The following is a 19,016-nucleotide window of genomic DNA, read 5'->3' as shown; positions in this document are numbered from 1 at the left end:
GCACCGAGGAGTTTACTGCCATGCGTTGTAGTGACAGTTATTCAATGCAGTTGTAATGAAATTGACCCATTTCAGTAAAAACAAAAACTAAAACTCTGCTAAATCTTACTCGTGAGGTCCAGCCAGACATGAACTGATCCTCCATCAACCACCTCTCTGGAAACCTGCCGCTGCATCATCCTGTAACATCAGGGACATCATCTGAACATCTGTTTATAACATTCAGCAACAAACTGGAATACAAACAAAAACAAAACGGGACGAGAAGATGAAGATTTAGATTCTCTGCATATCGTCTCCAAGTCATCTGCACATCTGGAATGGTAATAATGATTACGTCATTCACAAGTCACTCGGCGTGCAATAAGAACAATAATCAGAACGCCGCCATGTCGTCTGTACTGACTGCAACGTAAACACATCTGTGTAGATACGCGACGCTCAGAGCTGGTGACGGGACGTAGAATAAAGAGCGAGAACAAATAACACACAGGACTTTAAACCAGGAGACCAACATCTGGTCCGCTCACCTCTTGGTCAGGTAGCTGGTGAAGTTCTTGCCGAAGCCGATGACGCCCCAGTACTCTCCGTTATAGATCCATCGAAAGCATCCGAATGGGACAAGGGCACCTACGGATCAATAAAGAACAATAAACATCTCTATATATACTAGGGGTGGAACGGTTCACAAAGCTCACGGTTGGGTTCATATCACGGTTTGGGGTTCGGTTCGGTTCATTTCTGTTCCAGCGAGGAGGTCGTGTTCTGATTTCAACAGGCTTTTCATTTATTTGGCAAAAATAAGTTAACAAATGTTTTCCTTAACAAAAATATGGGTTCCATAAGGAACATCAACTCTTCTTCATCGTCAAATCTTAATTGAAAGAATAAGTCTTCTACAGTCATTAGTGCAAATAAAACATGCAGCTTTGTTATTTTCATATAATTATGATGTAATTATAGAATAAGGCCATCAACGTATTTGAAGCATAAGCTCAACCAGAACTAACCGCGACTAGAGAACAGCGACTAGAGAACTGAACGGTTTGGATTTTTTACCTGAACCGTTCCATCCCTAATATATTAGAACCGTTTGGTTCTCTAGTCACGGTTCTCTAATATATATACATATATACTCTATATATATATACATAATAGTTATTATCTGTTTATTGAGCAGCTTCATGAGAGCGGTGTGTGTGTGTTTTAGTGTTTTCTACGGTACGTTGAACGGTTGTGGTTGTGGTTCACTGGTTTCCTAGATAATGAAAGTCTCGTGTTTGTTCTGCTGTCAACAGAAGTGAAGTTAAATATAACATCTGGAGAGACGCCTGTGACTTCCTCTCTGGAACCGTTTCAGAGAGCAACAGTATCTGTGACTGTCTGACTGATGTCTGAAGTTACAATCTGAAAATAAATGTGATCAGCTGCTGCAGAGCAGAAATACAGAAACGAGTCCTTCCACTTCCTCTCTGGTTGTGACACATGAACACGAGAACCGGCGGGTGTGATCACACCTGATGAGTATTAATAAATGAATACCTGGTGCACGCTGGCGTTGTCCAGGAAGGAGAGCAGCGATAGGCTGTAAGAGGAGGGCGAGGTCTCGTTGTTCACCACGGCGACCTGGATCCCATTTGGGTCTCCTCCGATACACAAACAGATCAGAGAGACCTGGATGACGGGCAGCAGGAACTGGAAACACAACGAGCTGCAGAACGCAGCAACGAAGGATTCACACATCATCACTGCTATGATATTCATTACTACATATTACTATTAAAAGTGACATTAGTTGGTTGGTAGCAGTCTGAGCATGTCCTGTAGGGGATGTATGGAGCACTAATTGTGTTTCTTAACAGTAGATATACTGCACGTGTCCAAGACATATTTCCTTCTGGACAACAAAGTCGGACGTACCCCGGCATCCTCTTCATCCGCACCATGGTTTTTAATCATCAGGGCGGCGATGTTTCTCCACTTGGCAGAACGTGTCTGGCTCGAACCTTCCAGTCCGCTGAACACACACAAACACACACAAACACACACAAACACACACCCTGAAAGCTCACTATTTACATCGTTATTTTTATTTTCAGATACTAAAAGGTTCATTCAGCCCACTGCTGTCTGCGTTTCCATAACGTCTAATGACCTGTGAAGATCAGGATCATTAGACGTATGAAACAGCAACATGACATGAGACGATGGCTGCTGCTGGTCACAGCGGTAAACTCAGTCTGCAGCCTGACGTTCAGCGTTCACGTTGAAATGAAATAATGGTTAGGTCTCGTCTCACTGTGACGACGTTTACCGCTGCATGTATTTACATTTATTACAAGTTTAAAACTAGTACCTGAATATTTGGGAAGTTCCTCTGCAGCTCCCGGTCCGACCTCGAGGATCGGCCGACTCTCGTCCCGCCCGCTCTCGAAGGATTGGCTGTTCTCCAGCGGCGCGCCCGGCGGACTGGACCCCTGTTTGGAGCCGAGCTGGTCCGACGTCTGGCACAGCTGCAGGAAGGCGTGCTCCAGAGTCTGCAGCAGAACGGTAACGTGGGTGAAGAGCGGTTTCATTCTCACCTGCGTACATCTGTAGTAGTATTCATGTCAACTTTAAATCTAGACTTTGTTCATTGCTTCTAATTAAACTGCTTCCTCTCATTTAGGCCGGGTTTGTTTCAGCTTTAACCCTTTCATTGGTCTTATTCTGCTTTAATATAAAGCACCTTGACTTGTTTATGAGATGCGTTAGCTACAGTAGATAACGCTGCCTTGCTTTGTGGTCCCCTGAACAACCTCCCCGCCGCCGCCCTGACTACCAGCATCCCCGGGTGTCCATGCACCCCATGAGGGTGTCCATGCACCCCATGAGGGTGTTAACGAGGACTCACCGTGGCACTGTGCTGTTTCATGACGGCGTCTGGAGGTCCTTCAGCCAGCAGATGGCCGTTCCTCATGAGACCCACCTGGAGAAAAGACAGGATGTTTGTTCAGTAAAGGTTTTATTTATGGATGATATTCTTGTCTATCTGCAGAATGTGGATGTTTTATCATGTTTATTTATGGATAAGACAAACTTAAAGTCACCAACGGCACAAAAACCCCACAAGTATTATATCTTTATGTCCAGACTCGGAGCAGAATAGAAAAGCTTCTTAAACAGCATTTTAAACCAAATGGGACAATAGTTTCTCCAGTGAAACCCAAACTGATGAAGTTCTCCCAGGGACACATCACGTGTTCTAAACGGAGCAGGAAACAGTCAAATGATCACTCTGTGAATGTTGATTCACAAAAACGTTTAAAAGCATTTTTCACAATCGCATGAATGAGCAGAGTACCGCTGTCTGCAGGTTCTTCATACTTTATACTAGGGATGCACCGATACCGATACCAGTATCAGGTATCGGGCCCGATACTCCGCTCATGTACTCGTACTCGAAAAACGGCTCCGATACAACGGCACCGATACCACTTTACAGCCGCGTGACGTTAACCTCTCGTCACCATCTTTCAGGTCCTCATGTATCGGCGAGTACCCAAAAGTAAGTACTTGTAATCGGCCTGAAAAAAAGGTAGTATCGGTGCATCCCTACTTTATACGTATTGTTCGTGTTCTCATTTCAGGTTTGCATCAGCAGATAATCCCCAAATCAGTATGAGATAAACCACAAGTGGATCCTCACAATGAGAAGTACACTTCAAGTTTATTTTATGAAGTAAACTTAAGTATAGTTCAAGTATAATCCCAGGTATACTTTATGTAAAAAGTAAACTAATATCAAAGTACTAGTAGTATACTTGTAAGTGTACTACTTCAATACTTCTTGGGACTGAATTGGCCCACTGTTTAGTTCATAAACTTTAAATATAAGAGTAGTAAACTTTGAGTACACAACTAGTTTACATCCAAGTTGTATCTTGCACTGCAAATATAATATGAATTTAAAGGTATACTGTTAGTTCACTAGTTATATAATTGACTTACTGAAAGTACACTTTAAAGTATACTCTCAGTAAACTACTAGTTTAATAGTTTTCAAGTTTACTTGTGAGTTTTCTTTAAGTGAACTTATAGTACTCAGACAAATATACTTGTCTGTATACTTGTCGGTATAAGCCACGTTCACTTAGACTTCTCTGTATAGTTGTTAATCTAAGCCAAGTGTACTTCAGTGTAATGTTGTTAAGTGTATCTCTGATGAGAACATAAAAAGTAATCTGAACTCATACTTTCTTATTGTCAGTTTAAAGTAAACTAACAGCACGTGAGTGAACGTGCACACAGAGCTGCGGTCAGGAGGTCACACATTAGTGTTTGTTCAGTTAAAATATTTTCTATCTGGAACCAGCAGACACGTTTTCTTTGAAAAACATTTTATTTTCGTCTCCCAGCAGATGACATGAGGTGGACGGGTGATGGTGGGAGATTATTGAACCACTAAAGAGAAGTGAAAGTTTAGCTTCTGCAACGCTGAGACAACAAAACGACTCTGGTGTAACTCTCACTGTGTAATATCATTATTCCACTGGTACAATCATGTTAATAGTCTGGTAATAATCAATTCTGTTTATATTGTTCCTATTTTTATATTTCCTTCTATTGAAATTGTTCATATCTTGTTTTGCTTGTTTTACTGTTGTATCTTGCTGTTTGTTTTTTACTGATGCTTCTTGTTTCTGCACTATACAGTATATATCCTCTTTGCTGCTGCACACTGTAACTTCCCCATCGTGGGACTAATAAAGGAAGATCTGATCTCTTATCTTCTATTAGTTAAATCTGTTTCACCTCTGCCTGTTTCCTTAAGTTCATTATGAATGCACAGAAAATAAAGGCCATATAATCTTACAGGAATAGTTTGATATTTGGGGAAATACACTTATTCTCTTCCTCGACAAGAGTCAGATGAGAAGATGGAAACCACTGTCATGTCTTCATGTGAAGTATGGAGCTACATTTCAAAAAAAAATGACTTGATGACCCGCTCACACTTTTCTCTGCTTTAATAGTCTGTAAGTATGGAGCTACAGCCGAGTCACCTTGCACGGCAGCTGGATTCTCACGATGTCATGAGATCCTGTGAGAATTGCTGGATCACATATCACATGAAGATCTACCTTAGCTGCGGTCAAAAAGTCAAAAAATGACGTCCTAACGTCTTTTCCTAACCACACCCAACCAAGCAGCCAGACCACGGACCAATCAGCGTCCTGTGAGGAGCTGCTGAGCGCTGTGGGCGTGGCTTGATGACACAGAGAGGCGACTGTTGCTTCTAAACAACGGCGGCGGCTCCTGAAGAGGTTAACGTAGACGCAGCAGTAGCATCAGTTCTATCACAACTAAAGGATATTTCTAGTTTGAAAGAAGAGCAGAGAACGACACTGAGGATGTTTTCGCTCTTCTCCCGACCGGCTTCGGCAGGAGTTTGATTGACAGATGCTTCATCCAATCAGTTGCCACGTATTTTTTGAACGTGCCCGCCCCTTTACTAACAGGTTCCTGTGACGGCTCCTCACATGACTCTGTGTATGGATTACACAGACACGAGCTGAGAGTGGTATCAGTCTGTCTAACTCCCAGGAGAAAGCTAATGAGCATATTTCCCAAACTATACCTTTAAACATAAAAGAAAACTACGTGACTTGTGGCGGTTTAATCTACAAATGTACACACATAAAGCACGCTGGGTTTTATGGACTTTACACACAAAGCAGATTACTGTGAAACAATGACGGGACTCATGGAGTGACTGGATTTATGCTGAGCCAAGCGTTAGTCTGACCAGCCTGAAGGTGACATGTCTGTAGTCTTACTGTACGTATAGAGTCCATGTCCCTGCTGGTACGGCATGTGACCATTCACCACAACACGTGTGTGTGTGTGTGTGTGTGTGTGTGTGTGTGTGTGTGTGCGCGTTTGTGTGTGTGTGTCTAAAGAAAGTCTAAATTCTCTGATTGCAGTTTCTTAAATGTGGATATGTTCTGTTTTCTTTCCTCCTCTGTGACAGTGAACTGAATATCTTTGGACTAAATGAGACATTTGAGGACGTCATCTTGGACTTCTGACATTTTATAAACCAAACAAGTAATGGACAGATTAATAGACGATGTAAATAATGGTTATTGCAGCCCTAGTTTTTCATGAACCCAAAGAAAACCAGCTTGGAACTAAAGATGTTTGTTTGGTCATCATCATGTGAAATAAAAACACCAGAGAGCTTCTATAGAGACTCTGTAGGACGTGTTCTGTCCCTCGTGTCCTCTCAGTCAGTGAGAGCTTTTGTCCTCCTGCCAACACTAATAAAGAACTTCATCTAAAGAGTTGACACAGTGCCGATTATCAATGGACTCATTGTCTGTCTGTGAGGACCAGCAGGAGACGCGCTGCTTTGTTCTACTGATGCTGAAGCCGTACTCCTGATTCCTGTTAGTAGGCATGTGATTCATTTATCCTTGTGTGTTTATGTACATGCATGTGTCCATGTATGAACTCTCTCACCACATTGGCTTGCCTGGCCTCCTCGATGTAGTGGGTGGTGATAATGACAGACACTTTCCCCGTCTTCACAATCTCCACCAGATGCTGCCAGATCCTAGAAAGGAGACGGAGGAAACCAAACTAAATCACATACTGTAACACCTAATCAGGTTTTCACTAAAAACTCTCAGTCTGAAAAAGCTCACAGCTTCTCCAGCAGCAGTTTAACCGCCAGCCGTCTGATCTGATGAGGCGTGGAGCGATTACACATTACACAATGAGACTGGGGGGGGGGGTTCTGACTTATTTACTAGAAGTTAGAAACATGGACGTTGTTAGATGGACACAGACGTTCACCAATTTCTGACATTTTATCGACTGATTAATCAACAATGAAAACTCTGACGGCACTCAGAGAGCGCCGACCTCCGCCAAGCTGCCCGACTGCAGCGGTTTGACTTCTGAAAACTAGAGACGATGAAATATGAGGGACATCGTCTCAACATGTAGGATGTGGGACAAGAGATAAAAATGCTGTGTAGTCCCTTGTAAAGTGGGACACCTGGTCACCCTACTTGTCACTAAACTCACTCATCTTCATCCTCTTATTCGGGTCGGGTAAGGGGGGGCAACAGCTCCAGCAGGGGACCCCAAACTTCCCTTTCCCGGGCCACATGAACCACTCTGACTGGGGGATCCCGAGACGTTCCCAGGCCAGAGTAGAGATATCATCTCTCCACCTAGTCCTGGTCGTGCCTGGAACACGATCCCTGCTCCCAGTACGACTGTCGACCGGGCTGGACTGAATCTTGAATTTCCCTCGGAATCAATAACGTTACTATCTATCTATCTATCTATCTGTCCTCAGTGCGCCCCGACCGCGTCGTGCCCCCAGGGCAGGGCTCGGCCCACATAAAAGGTGCCAGGAGTCTTTGGCGATGTCGGCAAACCACCTGACCCGTCTCGACACACGGACCAAGGAGTCTAACGCACGACCGAGTCAGAGGGTGCAAGCAAAACCCCGTGGCCCAATGAAAGTGAGGGCCGGTGCGCGCCGGCTGAGGCGGGATCACAGCCCAGCGGGGTCGGGCGCACCACCGGTAAGTGGTATCGGAGCCGTTTTGCGAGTACAAGTACATGAGCACAGTATCCGACCCGATACCGGTATCGGTATCGGTGCATCCCTAGTTATTAGGGTTATTAGGATGTGTGAAACGACGTAAGTGTGTGTGATCTCGGTCTGTACTTTTCTGAAAGGGGACATAAATTGGAGAACAGCCAGAGTGGGAATAAAATCTGTACATCTGTGTGTGACATACTTGGATCTGAGAACGGGGTCGACTCCGACTGTCGGTTCGTCCAGGATGAGCAGCTCTGGATTCTGAAGCAGAGCCGCTCCGAGAGACACCCGGCGCTTCTGACCACCACTGAAACACACACACACACACACACACAAACAGAAACACACACACACACACACACACACAGAAACACACACAGAGAAGAGTGAGAAAACAGAAACAGGATCAAAGGTTAAGTCAGGTGAATGTCGTCCCGCTCTGAGCATACCGGTAGCCAAACCTGCAGGACCAACCGGCCTGACAACACGGAGCAAAACAACAAGCCCTGAGCCAGAGGAGCGTTGGGAGGACAGAACACTGATTTCATTTGATTATTTAGGACCTTATTTTATTGATAAGATAAAAAACAATTCATCTGAATGTATCTCTAATTAGATGTTTGATCCTCCTTCGTATTAAAGACAACAGAAAGCGTGATATGAAGCGTGAACAGACTGATGAGTAACCGTGGTGTGTTTATTCATACCAGGAATGTCTTTCTGATTATGCAGAGGAAGGTTTAAACAACCTGGGTGAGTTGAGGTGAAGCTTGTTGCATCATCATCTTTAAAACTAAAACACCTTTTCCCAGTGAATCCTCTCTGCCAGCTTCCAGCTCAGCAACATGACATAAATATAGCATGACCGGCTGATGAACGCTGGACGGAGGGGCCTCTTTGGGAACAGAAAGGTCTTTGTAATGAATCAGGGATGTGAATCAAGAGCTGTAACAAGAGACGCTGATTATTCCTCCTCCAATAAAGCACCATAAAGTACTCTACCGCTTTTATTGATCTCTTATTGGAGAGATCACAACAACATCTTCTCTCACGTCTTGCAGCAGCTGACGAGTTCACATGAGGTCACGCTTTCAAACATAGCTTTATAGCAGAGGTCTTATTTAGACATATTTGGTGCTTGATTGTTTCCTTTTATGGCTTTTATGAGAACAAGCTTGTTTTGGTCTTTGTGTCTTCCTCTGGGGGAAAGGAAAGGATAGAGATGTGAGTAGTTGTTTTAGTGGAGGTTCTGTATGTTGGGTGGAGAGAGATGAGCTGCCAGAAACAACATGGGCAGCAGGAAGTTGGCAGAAAACAAGACTCAGTCTGAACATACAGACGATCATCTGGTTAGTGGCACAATAAACATGATGATTCATTTACTTTGGTAAATGAGAGAACAAGTTTAACATCCAGTGTGCACAAGTTGTTAAACTTTACAACACAAAGAGGAACTTCCTTACAGCATATAGACTGAACGTCATACATCTGTGTGTGTGTGTGTGTGTGTGCACGTTAATTCGGGTAGTTCAGGAGTCAAAGTCCACGGGTATAAACTGTCTGTATCTAACATCTATATAAATCCTATTTTAGGTGTAACTGCAGCAGTATGATGCACTATAGAACGGACCTCCATTCAGTCCTGCACAACAAGCTGCGTTGCGTGTTAAACTCTGGTAGCGATACTGGTATTGGTATCGGTGCATCCCCAACTACATGTGGTGGTTTTACCTGAGGTTTCGGACCAGACTGTGCTTCTGAGGTAGATCCAGGAAGTCTATGAGGAAGTCCATGCGAGCCTGGGTTTCCTTCGACGTCAGGCCGTGGATTCGGCCGAAGAAGGTCAGGGTGTTAGCGATGGTGAACTCGTTGTACAATGCCAGCTCCTGTTCAACACAAAGATCAGTGAGGGGAGGTGTTGCTAGAAACTCATATTTCATTTTGTTTTAAAGGGACTGTTTGTAAGAATCATAATGTGTTGTTAACAGCTTCACCTGTGTCCGTTAAGTCAACTAAAGTCAGCGTCCTGTTGCTGGCGCTTGTGCTCGCTCTACATAGACATGAAGGAGCATCGCTCAACACAGTGAGGAGACACACGTCAGCTAAAAGCACAATATCACTCTATATTTCAGCTGCTTGGCAGTAATGTTAGCTGACCAGACCAAGGTCTCTCCATGAATCAATGCTGATCCTAGTGTTGGCTTTTCCCGCCTCAGCCTCCCGACCGCGGCCGGAGGGAACGGGGGAGACGCCGGAGTTTTGGTCGGAGACGATAACGTTTCTCTTTAAATGAAAGATTGATTTGGAAGAAGTGGCGTTTACCTGCGGCATGTACCCGACCATCCTCCCTGGCACGTCGTGACCGGGATACGCAGGTGGCTTCCCCAACACGGAGATGTGACCCCGAGAGATTTTCAGAGTTCCCACGATGCATTTCAGAAGTGTGGTCTTCCCACATCCGCTGGGTCCCAAAAGGCCGTAACTGCAACACAAAAAACATTTTAGATCAAACTAGACGGCTCTCTGAATCAGTTTATAACTGGTAACGTTGTGAGAGTTTGTGTTTGTCATGTCGTCTTTAGAGTATGTGGATTTATTAACAGATAACTAGTCAGTCATTACGAAGGTGAATCCAGAGGAAACGTTAGAGAGAGTGTTGATACAATCTGACACGGGACGAGCTTAAAGAGATCCTCGTCAGTGTCTTCAACAAAACTGAGCTTCATGGACTCTGCTGGTTAAAGAGAACATGTTCTACTGTTTTCAGAACATCTCACTAAAGACGAGACTCTACTGTCTCTTATCACAAAAACTTTTTTCTCCTCATGCATTTCAGATGTTAACACATCAGCTTTGTCATTCAGCACATTTCTATCCTGCTACCTCCTGACCTCCTGGTGGCTTTGACTGACTTGTTCATATTTATCACTTCAAAGGTGAGCAGACTGGTTTCAGCCAGGTCAGGGGTCAGGGGTCAGGGGTCAGGGGTCAGCAACCTTTACTATCTAAAGAGACATTTTAGGCAAAAAACAATCTGTCTGGAGCCGCAAAACATGTGATCATTGTGATGAAGGTAACACAGTTTATAGTCTAAGTATATAATATATCAGTCTACTGCAGTGAGGGCCAAAGAGACAATGTACTACGGAGTATTAGGGCCACATTGAGGGAAACAACATCTGAGATTTACAGAATAAAGTCATAACTTTCCAAGAATAAAGTCATAACTTTAAGAGAAAAAAGAAAATAACACGTAAAATAACTACTCTATAATATTATGACTTTATTCTCTAAATCTCAGATTTATTTTTCTCCTCAATGTGGCCCTAATACTCCGTGGTAGCGTCGTAGCGTCGTACCATAGACCTACAACTATGATAAATAAAAATGAGAATGTAAACGTGTCCAGTGCTTGTGTCTGTTTAGAGCTATAAGGGAGAGGTGGAGGTGTAAAATACAACTAACAGTATATCTTATTAAGAGTTGGGTGTAGTTAGCTTTTCAATACTTCTTGTTTTTGTGGTTCTGCAAACTGCCATCTTTTCTTGTTTCTATTTTCTCTGATTCTCTATCACTGCCTTTGTTTAACACGTCCACTGTAAAAACAATAGTTTTAATTGACCAGACAAACACAGTCAATGTCCAGGCACAAGGACAGATAGGACTGATTCAGTTTTGACAGACAGATAAATGTCTAATGGATCAATGAAAACAAGTTTGAGTCGGTGCGCTCCACTCACATCTGTCCCTGTGGCACAGTCAGGTTGAGGTTGCCGAGGACCTTCAGTTTGCCGTACGAGCGGCACACGTCTCGACACTGGATGGCAGAATTCTCCTGTCTGGCGGGCAGAGAAGCCTCCAGATCAGCCGTCATGTTCCCCTCCTTCTGCTGGAAGAGAGCACAACAACACCGTGGTAAACAGCAAGAACCATCTGCATGACTGACTGTCTGCAGAGTTCACCAGATAAAACACCAGGACAGCAAGACCTGAGAGAAATCACTACAACACAACAAGACCTGAGAGAAATCACTACAACACAACAAGACCTGAGAGAATCACTACAACACAACAAGACCTGAGAGAATCACTACAACACAACAAGACCTGAGAGAATCACTACAACACAACAAGACCTGAGAGAATCACTACAACACAACAAGACCTGAGAGAATCACTACAACACAACAAGACCTGAGAGAATCACTACAACACAACAAGACCTGAGAGAATCACTACAACACAACAAGACCTGAGAGAATCACTACAACACAACAAGACCTGAGAGAATCACTACAACACAACAAGACCTGAGAGAATCACTACAACACAACAAGACCTGAGAGAATCACTACAACACAACAAGACCTGAGAGAATCACTACAACACAACAAGACCTGAGAGAAATCACTACAACACAACAAGACCTGAGAGAATCACTACAACACAACAAGACCTGAGAGAATCACTACCAGACAACAAGACCTGAGAGAATCACTACAACACAACAAGACCTGAGAGAATCACTACAACACAACAAGACCTGAGAGAATCACTACAACACAACAAGACCTGAGAGAATCACTACAACACAACAAGACCTGAGAGAATCACTACAACACAACAAGACCTGAGAGAATCACTACAACACAACAAGACCTGAGAGAATCACTACAACACAACAAGACCTGAGAGAATCACTACAACACAACAAGACCTGAGAGAATCACTACAACACAACAAGACCTGAGAGAATCACTACAACACAACAAGACCTGAGAGAATCACTACAACACAACAAGACCTGAGAGAATCACTACAACACAACAAGACCTGAGAGAATCACTACAACACAACAAGACCTGAGAGAATCACTACAACACAACAAGACCTGAGAGAATCACTACAACACAACAAGACCTGAGAGAATCACTACAACACAACAAGACCTGAGAGAATCACTACAACACAACAAGACCTGAGAGAATCACTACAACACAACAAGACCTGAGAGAATCACTACAACACAACAAGACCTGAGAGAATCACTACAACACAACAAGACCTGAGAGAATCACTACAACACAACAAGACCTGAGAGAATCACTACAACACAACAAGACCTGAGAGAATCACTACAACACAACAAGACCTGAGAGAATCACTACAACACAACAAGACCTGAGAGAATCACTACCAGACAACAAGACCTGAGAGAATCACTACAACACAACAAGACCTGAGAGAAATCACTACAACACAACAAGACCTGAGAGAATCACTACAACACAACAAGACCTGAGAGAAATCACTACAACACAACAAGACCTGAGAGAATCACTACAACACAACAAGACCTGAGAGAATCACTACAACACAACAAGACCTGAGAGAATCACTACAACACAACAAGACCTGAGAGAATCACTACAACACAACAAGACCTGAGAGAATCACTACAACACAACAAGACCTGAGAGAATCACTACAACACAACAAGACCTGAGAGAATCACTACAACACAACAAGACCTGAGAGAATCACTACAACACAACAAGACCTGAGAGAATCACTAAAGACAGCCCGACTGGAGGCCGGCTCATATTCTGCATGAAAACAGTTCAGGCCATGAGCTAAGCTTATTAAATAAATACCTGAATGCCTTCAAAGCTATCTCTCATGTAAACTCTCTTCAAATGAGCGTCGAGCAGCAGGAGAGAGAACGACAGCCGAGAGTCAAGTTCATCAACATCATAGCCGACATCATGATTCCATAAACACAGACATATGATTCATCAAAATGAGACTAAAACAAACTACTAATGTCACAAAATGGTCAAATGATTGTACATTATGGCACTTTTGGCGTTATTGGTAGTACAGATATGATAATTATTGTACATCTGGAAACGCTGATTATAAGAAGGGACTTCTGCTTGGCGCTGCACATTTTGGTGAGAATCTTTCTGACAATTCAACAACATTTCCCTCCTGACTAAGATCCACTCCTGTGCAGACGTTTGTAGCTCCATCAGTCGGAGCGGTGCTGATTTATTAACCTCTACAGCCCTTTAGGGTGCTGGAAGGTTCTCCTAGACAGACAGACCCAGAATAACTGAAGAAGAGCTCCACTAGCAGGTCTATCTGCATGATCTTGGTCTCTATGGAGAGATAAGACCTCAGAGGATTCATCCCCAGTGTCAGTAACATGGTGACTGGTACTCTGCCGGAGTAAACTGGGATGAACCAAAGGAAACATTCACATTGTCATCCTCTCCTAAACTGTTCTCTAGATGAGACAGTGGATAACAGCATTATAGCAACGATGCCGTGCACAGAGACGCCTCTGAATTCATTCAGCAACTCCTCCACTACAACTGACTACAATATAAATAACACAAAGCACACAGATTCTACAAAGGTTTAGTCAGGATAGGACCAGGAGGACTCTCCATCTGGACCACTGGGATACCCAAAGGTTTAGTCAGGATAGGACCAGGAGGACTCTCCATCTGGACCACTGGGATACCCAAAGGTTTAGTCAGGATAGGACCAGGAGGACTCTCCATCTGGACCACTGGGATACCCAAAGGTTTAGTCAGGATAGGACCAGGAGGACTCTCCATCTGGACCACTGGGATACCCAAAGGGTTTAGTCAGGATAGGACCAGGAGGACTCTCCATCTGGACCACTGGGATACCCAACGGTTTAGTCAGGATAGGACCAGGAGGACTCTCCATCTGGACCACTGGGATACCCAAAGGTTTAGTCAGGATAGGACCAGGAGGACTCTCCATCTGGACCACTGGGATACCCAAAGGGTTTAGTCAGGATAGGACCAGGAGGACTCTCCATCTGGACCACTGGGATACCCAAAGGTTTAGTCAGGATAGGACCAGGAGGACTCTCCATCTGGACCACTGGGATACCCAAAGGTTTAGTCAGGATAGGACCAGGAGGACTCTCCATCTGGACCACTGGGATACCCAAAGGTTTAGTCAGGATAGGACCAGGAGGACTCTCCATCTGAACCACTGGGATACCCAAAGGTTTTAGTCAGGATAGGACCAGGAGGACTCTCCATCTGGACCACTGGGATACCCAAAGGGTTTAGTCAGGATAGGACCAGGAGGACTCTCCATCTGGACCACTGGGATACCCAAAGGGTTTAGTCAGGATAGGACCAGGAGGACTCTCCATCTGGACCACTGGGATACCCAAAGGGTTTAGTCAGGATAGGACCAGGAGGACTCTCCATCTGGACCACTGGGATACCCAAAGGGTTTAGTCAGGATAGGACCAGGAGGACTCTCCATCTGGACCACTGGGATACCCAAAGGTTTAGTCAGGATAGGACCAGGAGGACTCTCCATCTGGACCACTGGGATACCCAAAGGTTTAGTCAGGATAGGACCAGGAGGACTCTCCATCTGGACCACTGGGATACCCAAAGGTTTAGTCAGGATAGGACCAGGAGGACTCTCCATCTGGACCACTGGGATACCCAAAGGTTTAGTCAGGATAGGACCAGGAGGACTCTCCATCTGGACCACTGGGATACCCAAAGGTTTAGTCAGGATAGGACCAGGAGGACTCTCCATCTGGACCACTGGGATACCCAAAGGTTTAGTCAGGATAGGACCAGGAGGACTCTCCATCTGGCCCACTGGGATACCCAAAGGTTTAGTCAGGATAGGACCAGGAGGACTCTCCATCTGGACCACTGGGATACCCAAAGGTTTAGTCAGGATAGGACCAGGAGGACTCTCCATCTGGACCACTGGGATACCCAAAGGGTTTAGTCAGGATAGGACCAGGAGGACTCTCCATCTGGACCACTGGGATACCCAAAGGTTTAGTCAGGATAGGACCAGGAGGACTCTCCATCTGGACCACTGGGATACCCAAAGGTTTAGTCAGGATAGGACTAGGAGGACTCTCCATCTGGACCACTGGGATACCCAAAAGTTTAGTCAGGATAGGACCAGGAGGACTCTCCATCTGGACCACTGGGATACCCAAAGGTTTAGTCAGGATAGGACTAGGAGGACTCTCCATCTGGACCACTGGGATACCCAAAGGTTTAGTCAGGATAGGACCAGGAGGACTCTCCTTCTGGACACTGGGATACCCAAAGGTTTAGTCAGGATAGGACCAGGAGGACTCTCCATCTGGCCCACTGGGATACCCAAAGGTTTAGTCAGGATAGGACCAGGAGGACTCTCCATCTGGCCCACTGGGATACCCAAAGGTTTAGTCAGGATAGGACCAGGAGGACTCTCCATCTGGACCACTGGGATACCCAAAGGGTTTAGTCAGGATAGGACCAGGAGGACTCTCCATCTGGACCACTGGGATACCCAAAGGTTTAGTCAGGATAGGACCAGGAGGACTCTCCATCTGGACCACTGGGATACCCAAAGGTTTAGTCAGGATAGGACCAGGAGGACTCTCCATCCGGACCACTGGGATACCCAAAGGTTTAGTCAGGATAGGACCAGGAGGACTCTCCATCTGGCCCACTGGGATACCCAAAGGTTTAGTCAGGATAGGACCAGGAGGACTCTCCATCTGGACCACTGGGATACCCAAAGGTTTTAGTCAGGATAGGACCAGGAGGACTCTCCATCTGGACCACTGGGATACCCAAAGGTTTAGTCAGGATAGGACTAGGAGGACTCTCCATCTGGACCACTGGGATACCCAAAGGTTTAGTCAGGATAGGACCAGGAGGACTCTCCATCTGGACCACTGGGATACCCAAAGTGTGCCAAATGGGTTTTCTACCTCTTGAAAGGGAATCTGTCTCTAAAATCCTCCTGATATCCACTACAGGAGGCTATGGGCACACAATGGAGCCTTTAACCATTACATTCACCCTGTGCATCATCACATTCTACCATTGTGCATCATTACATTCTACCATTGTGCATCATTACATTCTACCATTGTGCATCATCACATTCTACCATTGTGCATCATTACATTCTACCATTGTGCATCATTACATTCTACCATTGTGCATCATTACATTCTACCATTGTGCATCATCTCATTCTACCATTGTGCATCATCTCATTCTACCATCGTGCATCAGTAGAACATCAGTAATAAACTCCTCCGTTGTATAATTCAGACTCCAGATGGAGTCCAATAGATCGTTAAATAGATAACAGATAGTTTTATTATAATAATGAAATATGATGAAGTAGATAATAACAGATCAGATCAATAACAATGTAAAGAAGAGAACAAAGTCAAGTATGAACATTCAATATAATAATATTATAAAGTAAAGATAGAGTTTCTCCTGCGTTGATTTAGTAACTACAATATGGAAATGATTGTGAGTCAAACCTCGTTTGGACTAAATCCAGTGTGAGTGTTGTTTTAGTGGCGTTAAGGCCTCGTCTGTTACAGACTAGTCACACAAAACACCAACACAGCATTTAATGAAGGTTTTAACACAGCTCAGCTGGACCGGTACCGGCTCCGTCGGGTCCGTCGGGTAAAAGAGGTTCAAAAGGCTTTACTGCAAGCAGCTGAAAGAGAATGTGAACCCTCAGTAAGCCAGTCACCAAACCACTGAGCAGATCCACAAGCAGGGAGAGAAACTAGTTTCCCTTTTAACCCCAGCAGTCCAACATGATTGTGACTTCTGGCATCACAACACACAGAAACAACTCCACGTTCCTCCGATGTGGTTTCTTTGCATCTTGTCAAGCTTCAGCAGACACAGTATCTGGGTCGTCAAACAGTCCTTCTCCTAGTAATCTCTAATAACGGCCTTCTTTCGCGGGTTTCCCCCGGTCTCCAGCTAACTCTCTGCTTTAATCCAGCATCTCTCATTCTCCATTGAGGAGATTAGGAAAGTTGCATTGCATAATCTGACGCATTGGGTTGGCCTCACCTTTGGCACTATTAGCCTACATCTGCAAAATATACACAAAGACAGAATCTCACCCACGTTTCTGTGTGAATCAGCCTGTAGCTGCTGGAGGCTGTGATCACTCTAGACGACAAACTGGCAGTAAATGTCAATGTGATGATGGAGGAGGAGAAAGCAGAAATCTAAGCAAACACTCAGCCTGGGAGGAGATGGAGGAGAAGAGGAAAGGATGAAGAGCAGCTGATGAGTGAGTCCACAGACTGGAGACGACTAAAGAGAACACAACACAAACATCTCCGCCCAGTAGAAGCAGAGTGGAAGAACAGGTTCAGTTCATCCAGCCAGCAGGCAGAGAACGATGCTTTCCTCTTAACCCAGGGGTCAGCAACCTTTACTATCAAGAGAGACATCTCAGACAAAAAAACAATCTGTCTGGAGCATCAAAACATGTGATCATTGTGATGAAGGTAACACACTTTATAGTCTCAGTATATAGTATATCAGTCTAATGCAGTGAGGGCCAAAGAGACAATGTACTACGGAGTATTAGGACCACATTGAGGGAAACAACATCTGAGATTTACACAATAAAGTCATAACTTTATGATAATAAATTCATAACTCTACGTGAAAAAACATTGTATTAATACGAGATTAAAGTCATAACTTTATGAGAAAAAAGAAAATAACACGTATAATTACTACTTTATAATGTTCTGACTTTATTCTCTAAATCTCAGATTTATTGTTTTCCTCAATGTGGCCCTAATACTCCGTCGTAGCGTCGTACCATAGACCTACTACAATGATCAATAAAAATGAAAATGTAAACACAGAACAGTTATTAATGTCTATGTTTAAAGATCCTCAGGGAGCCTCTGGAGAGGAGCTGAAGAGACGCAGGTTGCTGACCTCTGACCTCTGTCTTAAGAAAACCCATCTAACTCACAAACACACAGCCTTCTGCTCTGCCTGTAACAGCTGGCTCTACTCAGCTCTACTCAGGTGGCTCTATTCAGTCCTCCACATTAATTACACAACATTTATTTATCTAAAATTTAGTTTTTTGTCCGTATTTTGTACAAAAACATCAAATATTTGATGTTTTCAGCTTCACAAGTTGCCACAGGAGGTCTCTCCTACCATCAGACTATATAACTCCTCTTCCTCCTGCAGGAAGGACAGCTGAAAACACAGAACACTGAGGACAAATATAACATCAATATAGCAATACTACTTTTTACATTCTCATGTGCAATATCAATATTAATGTCATCATGTGCAATATTACTTCTTTTTCTGTTTTTTTTTAGCTTACTTTACTTTTTTTATTTTACTTATCTTATTTACTAATTTTATTAAATGCATCTTACTTTATTGTTATTCTATCAGACACTGGTGCTAGAAATAGTACTTTTTATTTCATAAACTTGAACTTGTAATTTTGAGCAATCTCTGGCACAAGAATTCCCTTCTGGATTAATAAAGTTATATCTTTATCTTATATTATCTTTATCTTATCTT

The 19,016-nt window shown here is 44.0% G+C and overlaps 1 protein-coding gene across 1 annotated transcript in view; it reads right to left on the bottom strand.

Annotated features, from left to right (window-relative positions):
• The window catches only part of abch1 (ATP-binding cassette, sub-family H, member 1), a 31,837-nt gene that overhangs the window by 11,259 nt on the left and 1,562 nt on the right, over positions 1–19,016 (bottom strand). Inside the window, 12 exon segments of the mRNA XM_037782788.1 lie at positions 110–180; positions 531–597; positions 600–630; positions 1,543–1,711; positions 1,921–2,017; positions 2,357–2,537; positions 2,894–2,968; positions 6,505–6,598; positions 7,803–7,910; positions 9,335–9,489; positions 9,926–10,085; positions 11,344–11,489. Coding sequence (XP_037638716.1) covers positions 110–180; positions 531–597; positions 600–630; positions 1,543–1,711; positions 1,921–2,017; positions 2,357–2,537; positions 2,894–2,968; positions 6,505–6,598; positions 7,803–7,910; positions 9,335–9,489; positions 9,926–10,085; positions 11,344–11,489 — 1,354 coding nt within the window.

Source organism: Sebastes umbrosus, chromosome 10 (genome assembly GCF_015220745.1).
Source record: "Sebastes umbrosus isolate fSebUmb1 chromosome 10, fSebUmb1.pri, whole genome shotgun sequence".
NCBI lineage: Eukaryota > Metazoa > Chordata > Actinopteri > Perciformes > Sebastidae > Sebastes > Sebastes umbrosus.
This window is presented reverse-complemented; position numbering and strand designations above follow the sequence as displayed.